The sequence below is a fragment of the Oncorhynchus mykiss genome, unplaced genomic scaffold (assembly GCF_013265735.2).
Source record: "Oncorhynchus mykiss isolate Arlee unplaced genomic scaffold, USDA_OmykA_1.1 un_scaffold_222, whole genome shotgun sequence".
Taxonomy (NCBI): Eukaryota; Metazoa; Chordata; class Actinopteri; order Salmoniformes; family Salmonidae; genus Oncorhynchus; species Oncorhynchus mykiss.
This window is the reverse complement of record NW_023493691.1, coordinates 270,326-288,225: the sequence shown is the minus strand read 5'-3', so window position 1 is coordinate 288,225 and position 17,900 is coordinate 270,326. Positions and strand designations below refer to the sequence as shown.

At 40.7% G+C, this 17,900-nt stretch overlaps 2 protein-coding genes across 3 annotated transcripts in view; one reads left to right on the top strand and one right to left on the bottom strand.

Moving 5' to 3' along the window:
* The window catches only part of LOC110516274 (gastrula zinc finger protein XlCGF26.1), a 158,126-nt gene that overhangs the window by 27,842 nt on the left and 112,384 nt on the right, over window positions 1-17,900 (bottom strand). Inside the window, exon 1 of the mRNA XM_036973117.1 lies at window positions 11,156-11,293. Coding sequence (XP_036829012.1) covers window positions 11,156-11,258 — 103 coding nt within the window. The 5' untranslated portion in view covers window positions 11,259-11,293. Of the gene's footprint in view, window positions 1-11,155 lie in introns of the transcript that reaches the window.
* LOC110528866 (gastrula zinc finger protein XlCGF17.1-like) overlaps window positions 1-17,900 on the top strand; it is a 212,827-nt gene that overhangs the window by 121,537 nt on the left and 73,390 nt on the right. The gene's annotated exons all lie outside the window — the stretch shown is intronic.

The following is a 17,900-nucleotide window of genomic DNA, read 5'->3' as shown; positions in this document are numbered from 1 at the left end:
ACACAGTCAGGGCAGAAGAAAGGCTTCTCTCCTGTGTGTGTTCTCTGATGAACTTTTAGCTCTTTTGATGTTTTAAAACATTTTACACAGTCAGAGCAGGAATAAGGCTTCTCTCCTGTGTGTGTTCTCTGGTGAACTTTTAGATGAGTTGATGTTGTGAAGTATTTTCCACAGTCAGAGCAGGAGTAAGGCTTCTCTCCTGTGTGTGTTCTCTGATGAACTTTTAGCTCTTTTGATGTTTTAAAACATTTTCCACAGTCAGAGCAGGAATAAGGCTTCGCTCCTGAGTGTATACGTTGGTGTGTTTTTAAGGTGCCCAGCTGAGCGAAACTTGCCCCACAGTCAGAGCAGAAGAAAGGCTTCTCTCCTGTGTGTGTTCTCTGGTGAACTTTTAGCTCATTTGATGTTTTAAAAAGTTTTCCACAGTCAGAGCAGGAGTATGGCTTCTCCCCTGTGTGTGTTCTCTGATGAACTTTTAGATGAGTTGATGTTGTGAAGTATTTTCCACAGTCAGAGCAGACGTAAGGCTTCTCTCCTGTATGTACACGTTCATGTGTTTTTAAGATGGAAAATTTAGAGAAACTAGTTCCACACTCAGAGCAGTTATACGGCTTGTCTCCTGTGTGTGTTCTCTGATGACGTTTTAGCTCAGTTGATGTTTTGAAGCATTTTCCTGAGCCAGAGCAGGAGTAAGGCTTCTCTCCTGTGTGTATTTTTAGGTGTATTTTTAGCTGTGATAGAAATGGGAAAATCTCTTCACAATGTGGGCAGTGATGAGACCTCTTAGCTCTCTGATCTTCCTGCTGTTGCTCTCTGGATGTGGAGAATGTCTCAACATGGTATCCTGTGTGAACATCAGAAAAAACAGTCACTTGGTGTGATATATATGTTAATCAAATGTATTTTATGAAACACTTTTTACATCAGTAGTTGTCACAAAGTGCGTAACCTGTCTGGTTCAAATCCCACAATTAAAATTATTTTACACCATTTTAAAGATAACCTTCTTGTAAATCCAGCCACAGTGTTCGATTTCAAATAGGCTTTACGGCGAAAGCACACCAAATTATTATGTTAGGTCAGCACCTAGTCACAGAAAACCAAACAGCCATTTTCCAGCCAAGGAGAGGTCTCATAAAAGTCAGAAATAGCGATTCAATTAATCACTAACCTTTGATGATCTTCATCAGATGGCACTCACAGGACTTCATGTTACACAATAAATGTGTGTTTTGTTCGATAAAGTTCATCTTTATGTCCAAAAACCTCATTTGAAATTGGTGTGTTGTGTTCAGAAATGCATTGTCTCAAACAAACATCCGATGAAAGTAAAGAGAGCCACATCAAAAAACAGAAATACTCATCATAAACATTGATACAAGATACAAGTGTTAAACATACAAATACAGATAAACTTCTCCTTAATGCAACCGCTGTGTCAGATTTCAAAAAGGCTTTACGGCGAAAGCACACTCTGCGATTATGTTAGTTCAGCGACTGGAAACAGAAACCCATACAGCCATTTTCCAACCATGGAGAGCTTCACAAAAGTCAGAAATAGCATTAAAATGAATCACTTACCTTTGATGATCTTCATCAGATGGCACTCACAGGACTTCATGTTACACAATAAATGTGTGTTTTGTTCGATAAAGTTCATCTTTATGTCCAAAAACCTCAGTTTTGTTGGTGCGTTTAGTTCAGAAATCCAAAGGCCCAATAAGCACTCTCAAAAAGTAAAAAAACACAATAAAAGATAGTAGAAACATGTCAAACGATGTTTAAAATCAATCTTCAGGTTGCTTTTGTCATAAATAATCAATAATATTTCAACCGGACAAAAGCTTCGTCAATGGAAAAAGGTAAACAAGAAATGCGCGCTCCCGATCACGTGCCTGGCTCATGGATGGAAATTTCCACTGTCCTCTCATTGAAAGCGGTGTATCTCCCTCATTTTTCAGAGTAAAAGCCTGAAACAATGCCTAAAGACTGGTCACGTGTTGAGGAAGCCATAGAGATCTGAAACAATGCCTAAAGACTGGTCACATGTTGAGGAAGACTGGGTCTTTGTATGGTGGATAGGCTTTCAATGGAAAAACAGCCTTTCAAAATAATAGTACTTCCTGGTTGGATTTTCCTCGGGTTTTCGCCTGCCATATCAGTTCTGTTATACTCAGACATTATTTTAACATTATTTTAACAGTGTTTTCTATCCAAATCGTCTAATTATATGAATATCCTAGCTTATGGGCCCGAGTAGCAGGTAGTTTAATTTGGGCACGCTTTTCATCCAAAATTCCAAATGCTGCCCCCTACCCTAGTGAAGTTAACTTCTTTGGGGTAGGGGGCAGTATTGGGTAGCTTGTATGAAAAACGTGCCCAAATTAAGCTGCCTGCTACTCAGCCGAAAAATCTAGAATATGCATATAAATAGGACATTTTGATAGAAAACACTCTGACGTTTCTAAAACTGTTTGAATGATGTCTGTGAGTATAACAGAACTTATATGGCAGGTAAAATCCTGAGAAAAATATCCTACCAGGAATTGGGAAATCTGAGGTTTGTAGTTATTCAACTCAACTCATTGAAGATACCGTGTGATGTTAGTTATTTTTCACTTCCCAAGGCTTCCACTAGATGTCAACAGTATTTAAAACCTGTTTAGAGGATTCTACTCTAAAGGAGGGGCTCATAAGGGCTCTATGAGTGAGTGGTCTGGCAGAGTGCCACAGCCTCAGTCTGGCGCGCTCACGTGAAAGGTAGCTAGCTACGTTCCACTTCATTTGTACAGACAAAGGAATTGTCCGGTTGGAACATAAATCTTCATTAATGTTAAAAACGCCCTAAAGATTGATTCTAAACATCGTTTGACATGTTGCTATGGACTGTAACGGAACTTTTTTTGACTTTTCGTCTGAAACTTGTAACGCGCTTGGTGAGTTTAGATTGTGTACTGAACGCACCAACAAAAGGAGCTGTTTTGAAATAAATTATGTACATTATCGAACAGTACAAGCACTTACTGTGGACCTGGGATTCCTGGGAGTGCATTCTGATGAAGATCATCAAAGGTAAGTGAATATTTATCATGTTATTCTGACATCTCTCGACTCCAACATGGCGGACATTTGTTGGGCTTGATTTTGTTGTCTGAGCGCCGTACTCAGATTATGCTTTTTTGGTCAAGTTTTTTTGAAATCGGACACAGCGGTTGCATTAAGGAGAAGTGTATCTATAATTCCGTGCATAATTCTTGTATTTTCATCAACATTTATTATGAGCATTTCTGTAATTGATGTGGCTTTCTGCAAAAATCACCGGATGTTGTGGAACTACTGAACGTAACGCTCCTATGTAAACTTAGATTTTTGGATATAAATATGAACTTTACCGAACAAAACATACATGTATTGTGTAACATGATGTCCTAGGAGTGTCATCTGATGAAGATCATCAAAGGTAAGTGATTAATTTTATCGATATTTCTGCTTTTTGTGACTCCACTCTTTGGTTGGAAAATGGCTGAATGCTTTCTGTGACTTGGCTCTGACTAGGCTTTCAATGGAAAAACAGCCTTTCAAAATAATAGTACTTCCTGGTTGGATTTTCCTCGGGTTTTCGCCTGCCATATCAGTTCTGTTATACTCAGACATTATTTTAACATTATTTTAACAGTGTTTTCTATCCAAATCGTCTAATTATATGAATATCCTAGCTTATGGGCCCGAGTAGCAGGTAGTTTAATTTGGGCACGCTTTTCATCCAAAATTCCAAATGCTGCCCCCTACCCTAGTGAAGTTAACTTCTTTGGGGTAGGGGGCAGTATTGGGTAGCTTGTATGAAAAACGTGCCCAAATTAAGCTGCCTGCTACTCAGCCGAAAAATCTAGAATATGCATATAAATAGGACATTTTGATAGAAAACACTCTGACGTTTCTAAAACTGTTTGAATGATGTCTGTGAGTATAACAGAACTTATATGGCAGGTAAAATCCTGAGAAAAATATCCTACCAGGAATTGGGAAATCTGAGGTTTGTAGTTATTCAACTCAACTCATTGAAGATACCGTGTGATGTTAGTTATTTTTCACTTCCCAAGGCTTCCACTAGATGTCAACAGTATTTAAAACCTGTTTAGAGGATTCTACTCTAAAGGAGGGGCTCATAAGGGCTCTATGAGTGAGTGGTCTGGCAGAGTGCCACAGCCTCAGTCTGGCGCGCTCACGTGAAAGGTAGCTAGCTACGTTCCACTTCATTTGTACAGACAAAGGAATTGTCCGGTTGGAACATAAATCTTCATTAATGTTAAAAACGCCCTAAAGATTGATTCTAAACATCGTTTGACATGTTGCTATGGACTGTAACGGAACTTTTTTTGACTTTTCGTCTGAAACTAGTAACGCGCTTGGTGAGTTTAGATTGTGTACTGAACGCACCAACAAAAGGAGCTGTTTTGAAATAAATTATGTACATTATCGAACAGTACAAGCACTTACTGTGGACCTGGGATTCCTGGGAGTGCATTCTGATGAAGATCATCAAAGGTAAGTGAATATTTATCATGTTATTCTGACATCTCTCGACTCCAACATGGCGGACATTTGTTGGGCTTGATTTTGTTGTCTGAGCGCCGTACTCAGATTATGCTTTTTTGGTCAAGTTTTTTTGAAATCGGACACAGCGGTTGCATTAAGGAGAAGTGTATCTATAATTCCGTGCATAATTCTTGTATTTTCATCAACATTTATTATGAGCATTTCTGTAATTGATGTGGCTTTCTGCAAAAATCACCGGATGTTGTGGAACTACTGAACGTAACGCTCCTATGTAAACTTAGATTTTTGGATATAAATATGAACTTTACCGAACAAAACATACATGTATTGTGTAACATGATGTCCTAGGAGTGTCATCTGATGAAGATCATCAAAGGTAAGTGATTAATTTTATCGATATTTCTGCTTTTTGTGACTCCACTCTTTGGTTGGAAAATGGCTGAATGCTTTCTGTGACTTGGCTCTGACCTAACATAACGATATGTTCTGCTTTCGCCGAAAATAGTTTTTGAAATCGGACACTGGTTGGATTAACGACAATTGTATCTTTAAAATTGTGTAAAATACTTGTATGTTTGAGGAATATTAATTATGGGATTTCTGTTGCTTTGAATTTGGCGCCCTGCAGTTTCACTGGCAGTTGAAAGGTGGGACGCTCGCGTACCAAACGGTCCCAGAGAGGTTAACAGAAACCCAGCTTAAAATCCCCAAAGAGCAAGCAATGCAGATGTAGAAGAACAGTGGCCACAAAAAAACTCCCTAGAAAGCAGGAACCTAGGAAGAAACCGAGAGGAACCAGGCAGAGTGGTGACCAGACCACTCTTCTGGCCATACCGGGTGACAGGTAGCCTAGTGGTTAGAGCAACCGAAAGGTTGCAAGATCGAATCTCCGAGCTGACAAGGTAAAAATCTATCGTTCTGCCCCTGAACAAGGCAGTTAACCCAATGTTCCTAGGCCGTCATTGAAAATAAGAATTTGTTCTTAACTGACTTGCCTATGTCCAAACGCTAGCAGGACACCGACGACAACATCCGGTGAAATTGCAGAGCGCGAAATTCAAAATACAAAAATCGGAATATTAAACATTCATGAAAATAGAAGTGTCTTACATCATTTAAAAGCTTCTTGTTAATCCAACTGCGTTGTCAGATTTGAAAAAGGCTTTACGGAGAAAGCATACCATGCGATTATCTGAGGACAGCTCCCCACGTCAAAATACTTTTTCAACCAGCACAGGCGTCACAAAATCACAGACAGCAATTAAATAAATCACTTACCTTTGAAGATCTTCCTCTGATTGAAATCCCAAGGGTCCCAGCTACACAATGAATGGTCGTTTTCTTCGATAATATCCTTCATTATATCCCAAAATATCAGTTTAGATGGCGCGCTTGATTCAGTAGGTCACTCGTTCAACATGCACACAAACAAATCCTTAAGGTTACCAGTAAAGATCGTCCAAAAAAGTAAAACGAAGTTTCCAATTAATCCTCAGGTATTCTAATATGTAAATAAACAATAATATTTAAGACGGAGAATAGTGTGTTCAATAGCAAAGATAAATAACGAAGAGCGTACTCTCGTTGATGCGTGCAACATGACTACTTTTCTAATGGGGGACATCTTGGAAAAACTACAATTACTCATTTTTCAAAAAACAAGCATGAAACCCTTTCTAAAGACTGTTGACATCTAGTGGAAGCCAAAGGAACTGCAATCTGGGTCCTATCAATTTGAATATCCCATAGGCAAGAATTGAAAAAATCTTTGACCTCAATAAATAAAAATTCCGGGTGGATTTTACTCAAGGTTTTCGCCTGTCATATCAGTTCTGTTATACCCACAGACATTTTTACAGTTTTAGAAACTTCAGAGTGTTTTCTATCCAATGCTATCAAGTATATGCATATCCTAGCTTCTGGGCAGTTTACTTTGGGCACGTCAGTCATCGGAAATTCTGGACAATAACCAGTATGCTAAGAAAGTTAAATAAAGGTTAATTTTTTTTTTTTAAATACACTACCATTAGTGATGAAATAAATGAATACATTCTAAAGTTACAAATGTCCATGTTTTTGAAAGAATAGCACATTTTTGTCCATTCAAATAATGTCAAAGTGATCAGAAATACAGTGTAGACATTGTTAATGTTGTAAATGACTATTGTAGCTGGAAACGGCTGAAGATCTCGTACAACGCTGTGTACTACTCTCTTCACAGAACAATGCAAACAGTCTCTAACCAGAATAGTGTCTAGAAGGCCAGCATCCCGGAGTCGCCTCTTCACAGTTGACATTGAGATTGGTGTTTTGCGGGTACTATTTAATGAAGCTGGCAGTTGAGGACTTGTGAGACGTCTGTTTCTCAAACTAGACACACTAATGTACTTGTCCTCTTGCCCAGTTGTGCACCGGGGCCTCCCACTCCTCTTTCTATTCTGGTCAGAGCCAGTTTGCACTGTTCTGTGAAGGGAGTAGTACACAGAACTGCACGAGATCTTCAGTTTCTTGGAAATTTCTCACATGGAATAGCCTTCATTTCAGAAGAAAGGTCGTTGTTTCTGGCCATTTTGAGCCTGTAATCGAACCGACAAATGACCCAGATACTCAACTAGTCTAAGGACCGTTTTATTGCTTCTTTTATCAGCACCACAGTTTTCAGCTGTGCTAACATAATTGCAAAAGGGTTTTGTAATGATCAATTAGCCCTTTAAAATGATCAACTTTGATTAGCTAACACAACATGCCATTGGATCACAGGAGTGATGGTTGCTGATAATGGGACTCTGTACACCTATGTAGATACTCCATTTTAAAAAATCATCAGTTTCCAGCTACAAGTCATTTACAACATTAACAACATCTCCACTGTATTAATAATGGTCAATTTGATGTGATTTTAATGGACAAAAAAAAACAATTTTCTTTCAAAACGAGGACATTTCTAAGTGACCCTAAACTTTTCAACGGTAGTGTATGTATTCATTTCAGTAGACTGTATGGGAAGGGGAATCAAACTATTCTAAAACTGGGTAGGAGTCAAAAACTAATAAGAGGCAAAAGTGGTGAAAATGATGAGCGATATCATCCTCCACTCAACATCACAAGGGTTAGTAACTACACAGACTAATTTCAGAGAACTTTAAAACACTGGCAGTTTGTCTACTTCACTTCTTTAGTCTCCTCTCTGATCACTCCAGATAGACCAGTGAATAAAACAAATGCTGGCAATACTGGTGTCATCCATACAAGTCTCAGTAGCATGAAATAACATCAACACCGCATTCAAAAAGTAAATAGACCCCTTGATTTTTTTCCCACGTCTTGTTACATTAAATCAAATCAAATCAAATCTTATTTGTCACATACACATGGTTAGCAGATGTTAATGCGAGTGTAGCGAAATGCTTGTGCTTCTAGTTCCGACAATGCAGTAATAACCAACAAGTAATCTAACTAACAATTCCAAAAAAAATTGAAACCTAAGATGACCTGGGGTACTAATGTAAGAAATAACACGTAAAAAAACAAAAAACTGCATAGTTTCCTAGGAACGCGAAGCGAGGCGGCCATCTCTGTCGGCGCCGGAAGTTTAGTGGTGTGGGGGCAGCCTTATTCTAAAATTGATGAAATCGTTTTTTTCCCCTTCACATCAATCTACAAACAATACCCCATAATGACATCGCAATACCCCAAAATGACATCACAATACCCCAAAATGACATCACAATACCCCAAAATGACATCGCAATACCCCAAAATGACATCGCAATACCCCATAATGACATCACAATACCCCATAATGACATCACAATACCCCATAATGACATCACAATACCCCCATAATGACATCACAATACCCCCATAATGACATCACAATACCCCCATAATGACATCACAATACCCCCATAATGACATCACAATACCCCATAATGACATCGCAATACCCCAAAATGACATCGCAATACGCCAAAATGACATCACAATACCCCAAAATGACATCACAATACCCCAAAATGACATCACAATACCCAAAAATGACATCACAATACCCAAAAATGACATCGCAATACCCCATAATGACATCACAATACCCCATAATGACATCACAATACCCCAAAATGACATCGCAATACCCCATAATGACAAGGGCAAAAACAGGTTTTTAGAAATAACTGAAATATTTCATTTACGTAAGTATTCAGACCCTTTATACAATAGTTAGTTGAGGCACCTCTGGCAGCGATTACAGCCTTGAGTCTTGTTGGGTATGAAGCTACAAGCTTGGAACACTTGTATTTGGGGAGTTTCTCCCATTCTTCTCTGCAGAAGCTCTCAAGCTCTGTCAGGTTGGATGGGGATCGTCTCTGCAAAGCTATTTTCAGGTCTCTCCAGAGATGTTTGATCGGGTTCAAGTCCGGGCTCTGGCTGGGCCACTCAATGACATTCAGCCACTCCCACGTTGTCTTGGCTGTGTGCTTGTCTTGGCTGTGTGCTTGTCCTGTTGGAAGGTGAATCTTCACCCCAGACTGAGGTCCCGATTGCTCTCAAGTTGGTTTTCATAAAGGATCTCTCTATACTTTGCTACGTTCATCTGTCCCTTGATCCTGACTAATCACCCAGTCCCTGCCGCTGAAAAACATCCCCACAGCATGCTGCTGCCACCACCATGCTTCACCGTAGGGATGGTGCCAGGTTTGCTCCAGACATGACGCTTGGCATTCAGGCCAAAGAGTTCAATCTTGGTTTCATCAGACAAAAGAATCTTGTTTCTCATGGTCAGAGTCATTTAGGTGCCATTTGGCAAATTCCAAGCGGACTGTCATGTGCCTTTTACGGAGGAGTGGCTTCTGTCTGGGCACTCTACCATAAAGGCATGATTAGCGGAGTTCAGCAGAGATGGTTGTCCTTCTGGAAGATTCTCTCATCTCCATAGAGGAACTCTGGAGCTCTGACAGAGAAGAACCATCGGGTTCTTGGCCACCTCCCTGACCAAGGCCCCTCTCCCCCCATTTGCTCAGTTTGGCCGGGTAGCCAGCTCTAGGAAGAGTCTTGGTGGTTCCAAACTTCTTCCACTGAAGAATAATGGAGGCTTCTGTGTTCTTGGGGACCTTAAATGCTGCAGAAATGTTTTGGTACCTGTCTCCAGATCTGTGCCAACACAATCCTGTCACGGAGCTCGACGGACAAATCCTTCCACCTCATGATTTGGTTTTAACTCTGACATGCAGTGTCAAATGTGGGACCTGACATAGACAGGTGTGTGCATGTCCAAATCATGTCCAATCAATTGAATTTACCACAGGTGGACTCCAATCAAGTTGTAGAAACATCTCAATGATCATCTCATAGCAAAAGGTCTGAAATTATTATTTATTATTATTATTTAAAAAAATTACATTTGCAAGAATTTCTAAAAACCTGTTTTGGCTTTGTCATTATGGGGTATTGTGATGTCATTATGGGATATTGTGATGTCATTATGGGATATTGTGTGTAGATTGACGAGGAAAAACATGGAATCAATTTTAGAAGAAGGCTGTAACGTACCAAAATGGGAGAAATGGGAAGGGGTCTGACAGTGCCCTCGGAAAGTATTCAGACCCCTTGACTTTTTCCACATTGTTATATTACAGCCTAATTCTATAATTAAATACAAAAATATCCTCAGCAATCGACACACAATACCCCATAATGACAAAGTGAAAACAGGTTTAGGCATTTTTGAAAATGTATAAAAACATTTTTTTTTTATAAACAAGAGACTCAAAATTGAGTTCAGATGCATCCTGTTTCCAATGATCATCCTTGAGATGTTTCTACAACTTGATATATACAAAATATTAAATATCCACTACTGTTCAAATGTTTGGGGTCACTTAGAAATGTCCTTGTTTTGAAAGAACAGCACATTTTGTGTCCATTAAAATAACATCAAATTGATCAGAAATACAGTATCGACATTGTTATTGTTGTAAATGACTATTGTAGCTGGAAACGGCAGATATTTTATGGAATATCTACATAGGCGTACAGAGGCCCATTATCAGCAACCATCACTCCTGTGATCCAATGGCACGTTGTGTTAGCTAATCCAAGTTGATCATTTTAAAAGGCTAATTCATCATTAGAAAACCCTTTATGAGGGCCTCCCGGGTGGCGCAGTGGTTAAGGGCCACCAGAGACTCTGGGTTCACGCCCAGGCTCTGTCGTAACCGGCCGCGACCGGCGACGCACAATTGGCATAGTGTCGTCCGGGTTAGGGAGGGTTTGGCTGGTAGGGATATCCTCACCGCGCACCAGCGACTCCTGTGGCGGGCCGGGCTCAGTGCACGCTAACCAAGGTTGCCAGGTGCACAGTGTTTCCTGTATGCCTAACTTGGTGACTGAGGGTATTAAACATTTTCAGCATTCTTGAGACAATGTGTGGGCAAAGGCAGGCGTGACAAGTTTTTAAATGTTTTGCTTCGCTGTGAAGTTTTGAGTTGTTCAGGGATGTGTGATGTCAGAATTACAGAATTCAACCTGGCAATAGACTGGTCATAACCTATGGAGGTCTAATATAGGAAGATAACTTATAGATAGAACCAGCTCTTACCATGACTAACAGTTGTCCTAATCTTCTCCTCCTCTTCTTCATCTTTAATGTTGGCATTCAGCTCCAGTGTTTGACTGCAGTCTTCCAGCTTCACTGATGCCATCTCTGGATCCTGCAGTGCAGACTGGGCTCCACTGTCACAATCAGGACCCAGTGACTGTAGGTTTCTACTCAGTGTGGAAGGAGAGTGACACGATTGGTTTGTCCTCACTGTTGACGTTAACGGCCTCAGACTTAATCTGAGTCGGTCTGTAGTAATAAAGACAAACGGACACAAAAGTTATTTTCTTGACAGTGTCACTGTTGCTGCTCCAGTTTCAACTGTTCTGCCTGCTGTCATGGAACCCTGACCTGTTCACCGGATGTGCTACATGTCCCAGACCTGCTGTTTCCAACTCTCTAGAGACAGCAGGAGCGGTAGAGAAACTCAATGATCGGCAATGAAAAGCCAACTGACATTTACTCCTGAGGTGCTGACCTGTCGCACCCTCGACAACCAATGTGATTATTATTATTTGCCCTCTCGGTCATCTATGAATATCTCCATCCAGCACAGCCAGAAGAGGACTGTCCACCCCTCAAAGCCTGGATCCTCTCTAGGTTTCTTCCTTGATTCTGGCCTTTCTAGGGAGTTTTTCCTAGCCACTGTGCTTCAACACCTGCATTGCTTGCTGTTTGTTGTTTTAGGCTGCGTTTCTGTACAGCACTTTGTGACTTCTTTAACCCTCTTTCCTACTGATCAACCTTTAGGCTTCAACCACTGTCTCCCTTCACATGTTCTTTAACAATATCATCCATGGACATAGATATTGGGACCTCAGAGACTATTACTCCCTTCAATGTAGCATCAGCTCCAGGGTCATGGCTTCTGAGCTTCGTCCCATTATGATTTTCCAATTGAAGAATCTTCCCTTGCTGAACCTGACCAGCACAAGATATTAACAATCTACCACTTTCAATGTTTTATTTCACCTTTATTTAACCAGGTAGGCTCGTTCAGAACAAGTTCTCGTTTACACGGCTGCATCCCAGTTTAACTTCACCTCTTTTTATGGCCTTGGTTAATCAGGGTGTGAATGAGGCCCTGTGTTCTCCTCAAACACCATCCCAACTTTCCACATTATTACTCTAGCTCCCTACCTTGGGCCTCTAGTTACTATACTACATGCACCCCTGCTTCCAGTATCATTATCTCTGTTCTTCCTATGTCTTCCCACTACAGAGAACATTCACATACTAGGCCCTCATCCTCCCGCTCCATATCATCACAACTGTCCCCCACATTGATCGCATTCCAGCACAGCTGTTGCTTCTCAAACTCTCAATTTCCATCGTTTCAGGGGTGTCAAACTCATTCTATTGAGGGCCAAATCGCATCAGGTGTTCCTTTCAATTAAAACCTAGACAATCAGATGAGGGGAGTTCCTTTCTAAATAGTGACCTTAATTCATTAATCAAGTACAGGTGTGGAGCGAAAACACCCAGACACTTGGTCCTCCATGGAATGAGTTTGACACGTGCTCCCATTCATTCGCATTAATCGACGCCATTCCATGCAGTTGGCCTCGCTCTCCAAATGGTGAAGGATAACTTCAGTTAGCTTCCCTCTATTTTGATTTTCACCACGAGAAAACTCCTAGAAAGACGACCGAAACCGTTGAAGCCGCCATTTGACTTGCCTTTTTTGAATCATCTTGATCTCGCGAGCTTACATTAACGAAACAGTGTATGTAAACTCGCGAGAACAGGATGGTTTGGACAAGGCTATTTACCAGCTCATAAACGTTTTACACAAAACCAAGAACATGTAAAAACAAACTTAAATAACTGGAATCTTTATGAAATGACTTTGACGAAATTATGTACATACACTCAGACAAACCCAGTCTATCTATGTGACTTGTAAAATCGTTTTTAATCACGTTCTTCACTAACTCGGTTAGACTCCAAAATAACACATACAATTAAAACCATTACAAGGCGTGAAACGGATTTGTTGCCAAGCATGTTATATATTCTTTCGACATTAGAAATTTTAAACATGCTATTACATACCTACAATGATACATTTGAAACGGACACAACAGCACAGTTCTGTCGTTTCGACCCGGAACTTCCTGTTCCCCACCTCGACAATGCAACAGCGTCATCTTCTTCTCTGGTATACTGACATTTACACAAATATAACCTGTCTGCTGCCACCTACTGTAAGGTTAATATAAATCCGAGACTCTCAAAATAGTGTGATATGTTACATTATGGTCCCATAAGACAGATGGTTACTTAATGAATGGAATTTGGTGGTGCTGTACTGTAACAGCGAGCTGAGCCAGTTGAAAGTATTGACGCCAGGGATATATTGTTGGTGACTGTGTGCTCCTTCATTAGTTTTGTGTTTTTTATTATTTTTCTTCTGGTACCCTCCTACCTGAGAGGCATGAGGCCTGTGTGGCGTTGCACTGTTAAAATCATCCCAGTGTGGAGATGAAACACCTGTGTGTTACAAAGATACATGCTCTGTCCTCTCTGCTCTACCTAGGTGTTTTAATGTGGGTAATACAGAGATAATACTAATACCAAGAGAACCACTGCCCTACCTAGGTGTTTTAATGTTGGTAATACTAATATAGAGATAATACTAATAGAGATAACCACTGCTCTACCTAGGTGTTTTAATGTTGGTAATACTAATATAGAGATAATACTAATAGAGATAACCACTGCCCTACCTAGGTGTTTTAATGTTGGTAATACTAATATAGAGATAATACTAATAGAGATATCCACTGCTCTACCTAGGTGTTTTAATGTTGGTAATACTAATATAGAGATAATACTAATAGAGATATCCACTGCTCTACCTAGATGTTTTAATGTGGGTAATACAGAGATAATACTAATACAGAGAGAACCACTGCTCTACCTAGGTGTTTTAATGTGGGTAATACAGAGATAATACTAATACAGAGAGAACCACTGCCCTACCTAGGTGTTTTAATGTTGGTAATACTAATATAGAGATAATACTAATAGAGATAACCACTGCTCTCCCTAGGAGTTTTAATGTTGGTAATACTAATATAGAGATAATACTAATAGAGATAACCACTGCTCTACCAAGGTGTGTTACAAAGCCACATGCTCTGTCCTCTCTGCTCTACCTAGTTGTTTTAAATGTGGATAATACTAATACAGAGATAACCATTGGATATGCATTTTCCATTATGCCATTGTGTTTACCACTTCAGAACCTTACATCTGTAGTTTGAATCACATACAGGGCATTATTCAAGACCACTTGACTTTTCCCACATTTTTTTACGTTACAGCCTTATTTGAAAATGGATTAAATTCATTTTTCCCTCGTCAATATAAACACAATACCTCATAATGATAAACCGAAAACAGGTTTTTAGATATTTTTGCAAATTTATACAAATGAATACCTTATTTGGTAAGTGCCCTCCAAGCTCGTCATCAAGCTCGGGACCCTGGGTCTCGACCCCGCCCTGTGCAACTGGGTACTGGACTTCCTGACGGGCCGCCTCCAGGTGGTGAGGGTAGGCAACAACATCTCCACCCCGCTGATCCTCAACACTGGGGCCCCACAAGGTTTGCGTTCTGAGCCCTCTCCTGTACTCCCTGTTCACCCACGACTGCGTGGCCACGCACGCCTCCAACTCAATCATCAAGTTTGCGGACGACACAACAGTGGTAGGCTTGATTACCAACAACGACGAGACGGCCTACAGGGAGGAGGTGAGGGCCCTCGGAGTGTGGTGTCAGGAAAATAACCTCACACTCAACGTCAACAAAACTAAGGAGATGATTGTGGACTTCAGGAAACAGCAGAGGGAACACCGCCCTATCCACATCGATGGAACAGTAGTGGAGAGGGTAGTAAGTTTTAAGTTCCTCGGCGTACACATCACAGACAAACTGAATTGGTCCACCCACACAGACAGCATTGTGAAGAAGGCGCAGCAGCGCCTCTTCAACCTCAGGAGGCTGAAGAAATTCGGCTTGTCACCAAAAGCACTCACAAACTTCTACAGATGCACAATCGAGAGCATCCTGTCGGGTACGGCAACTGCTCCGCCCACAACCGTAAGGCTCTCCAGAGGGTAGTGAGGTCTGCACAACGCATCACCGGGGGCAAACTACCTGCCCTCCAGGACACCTACACCACCCAATGTCACAGGAAGGCCATAAAGATCATCAAGGACAACAACCACCCGAGCCACTGCCTGTTCACCCCGCTATCATCCAGAAGGCGAGGTCAGTACAGGTGCATCAAAGCTGGGACCGAGAGACTGAAAAACAGCTTCTATCTCAAGGCCATCAGACTGTTAAACAGCCACCACTAACATTGAGTGGCTGCTGCCAACACACTGACTCAACTCCAGCCACTTTAATAATGGGAATTGATGGGAAATTATGTAAAATATATCACTAGCCACTTTAAACAATGCTACCTAATATAATGTTTACATACCCTACATTATCCATCTCATATACATCTCGTATACGTATATACTGTACTCTATATCATCTACTGCATCTTTATGTAATACATGTATCACTAGCCACTTTAACTATGCCACTTTGTTTACATACTCATCTCATATGTATATACTGCACTCAATACCATCTACTGTATCTTGCCTATGCCGCTCTGTACCATCACTCATTCATATATCTTTATGTACATATTCTTTATCCCCTTACACTTGTGTCTATAAGGTAGTAGTTTTGGAATTGTTAGCTAGATTACTTGTTGGTTATTACTGCATTGTCGGAACTAGAAGCACAAGCATTTCGCTACACTCGCATTAACATCTGCTAACCATGTGTATGTGACAAATAACATTTGATTTGATTTATTCAGACCCTTTGCCCTGAGACTCGAAAGTGAGCTCAAGTGCATCCTGTTTCCATTGATAATCCTTGAGATGTTTCTACAACTTGATTGGAATCCACCTGTGGCAAATTCAAATGATTGGACATGATTGGAAAAGGATCACACCTGTCGATATAAGGTTCCACAGTTGACAGTGCATGTCAGAGCAAAAACCAAGCAACGAGGTCGAAGAAATTGTCTGTCGAGCTTTGAGACAGGTTTGTGGTGAGGAACAAATCTGGAGAAGAGTACCAAAATATTTCTCAAATCTCTGTTGAATGGGCTCCCTGCTTGTGCCGTAAACTCCTGCCTCACATTGGGGGCAAACCTTTTAAGGGCTCACGAGTGGCGCAGCGGTCTAAGGCACCTCATCTCAGTGCAAGAGACATCGTCTCTATAGTCCCTGGTTCGAATCCAGGCTGAATCACATCTGGCCATGATTGGACAGGGAATCGCACAATTGGCCCAGCATCGGTCGGGATTGGCTGGGGTAAGCCTTCATTGTAAATAAGAATTTGTTCTTAACTGACTTGACTAGTTAAATAAAATTTAAAAAATGGACGCATGCCAGCAAAGCCACTAAACAATACATTAATTGCACTATAACAGTGAGAAACGGTGCCCACAAACTGTTAGGACCCAACAGCATAGTCCCAACAATTTACCACTGCTACACCTGGCTATCAGCGGAACCATGTCTGGCAATGAAACAGTTCATTCAGCCTCATTTACTGTCTTTTAAAGTAACATGGCTGACTTACTTAAACAAATGTGGTTTCTACTGACATTTGAGATGTACAAACTATGGCATAAGGGGACGACAAGCAGATAAGATGCAATCCGTAATTTCGATTAATACATTAATGAGCGAGCTAGGATGGACATAGTCAATATAACTATTTGTTCAGCACTTTTGAAATGTACAGCGACAGAATTAAGAACATGGGCTGTTCTTACAGTGTTCTCCCTGTACGCCAAGTCAGAACCGTTGGATAAATTAAGGAGCATATAAGCAGACAATGAAAATTCTTACAATATTCAATGATTACATTTCTCAAAAACATGTTATAGGCTACATGTCAACCACCAAGTCAGAACAATAGGCAAAATTAAGAGGTGAAACAAGACCAAATTATTAGGGTGAGGCACATGGGCTACTAACATCTTACTACACAACATACACTTGGTATTACTTTCTTAGCTACAGTACACACATCTCCCTGGCATGTTACATCATTTATGCAGAAGCATACAAGACATTTTTGGACTCACCTTGTTGTGCTGTGCTCACTTGAACAGGAAGGTGGCGCGGCGGTCCTTAGTGGGTTTATTTTGTCATCAAACTTCATCAAAGTCTGGCATTCTCTGGATTTGTGGTGCTTCAAGACAACTGGGAACTCAGGAAAAAATGATGACGTCAGTGATCTTCAGGTCATAGCTGTAAAAAGAGGCCCGACTTCCCAATTTACAATTCCGAGTTGGATGAGTTCAAAACGTATTTTCTCAGTCGTAGCTTGTTTTTCCCCTGAGTTCCCAGTTGTATTGAACTCACTCAAGTCAGATTTTTCAGTACCGAGTTAAGTTGTTTTGAGCGCGGCACAAATCAAGCTTCATTGACAGCATTGCCAATGTTGAATGTTTACAGTTTTAAACTAGGAAAAGAGCCCCTTAATCTTAAGACTTGAGACCACAGAGCCACTCCACTGAATAGCAGGCTAATTATTGCTTTGCAATGCTTCTTGCAGTTAGCCACTGATTCCTTCCAAACCACTCATTGTTGAATTTGCAATTTGATGTTTATGTCCAACGGCCGATGAGCACCGATATAGCACCGTTTTATCTATA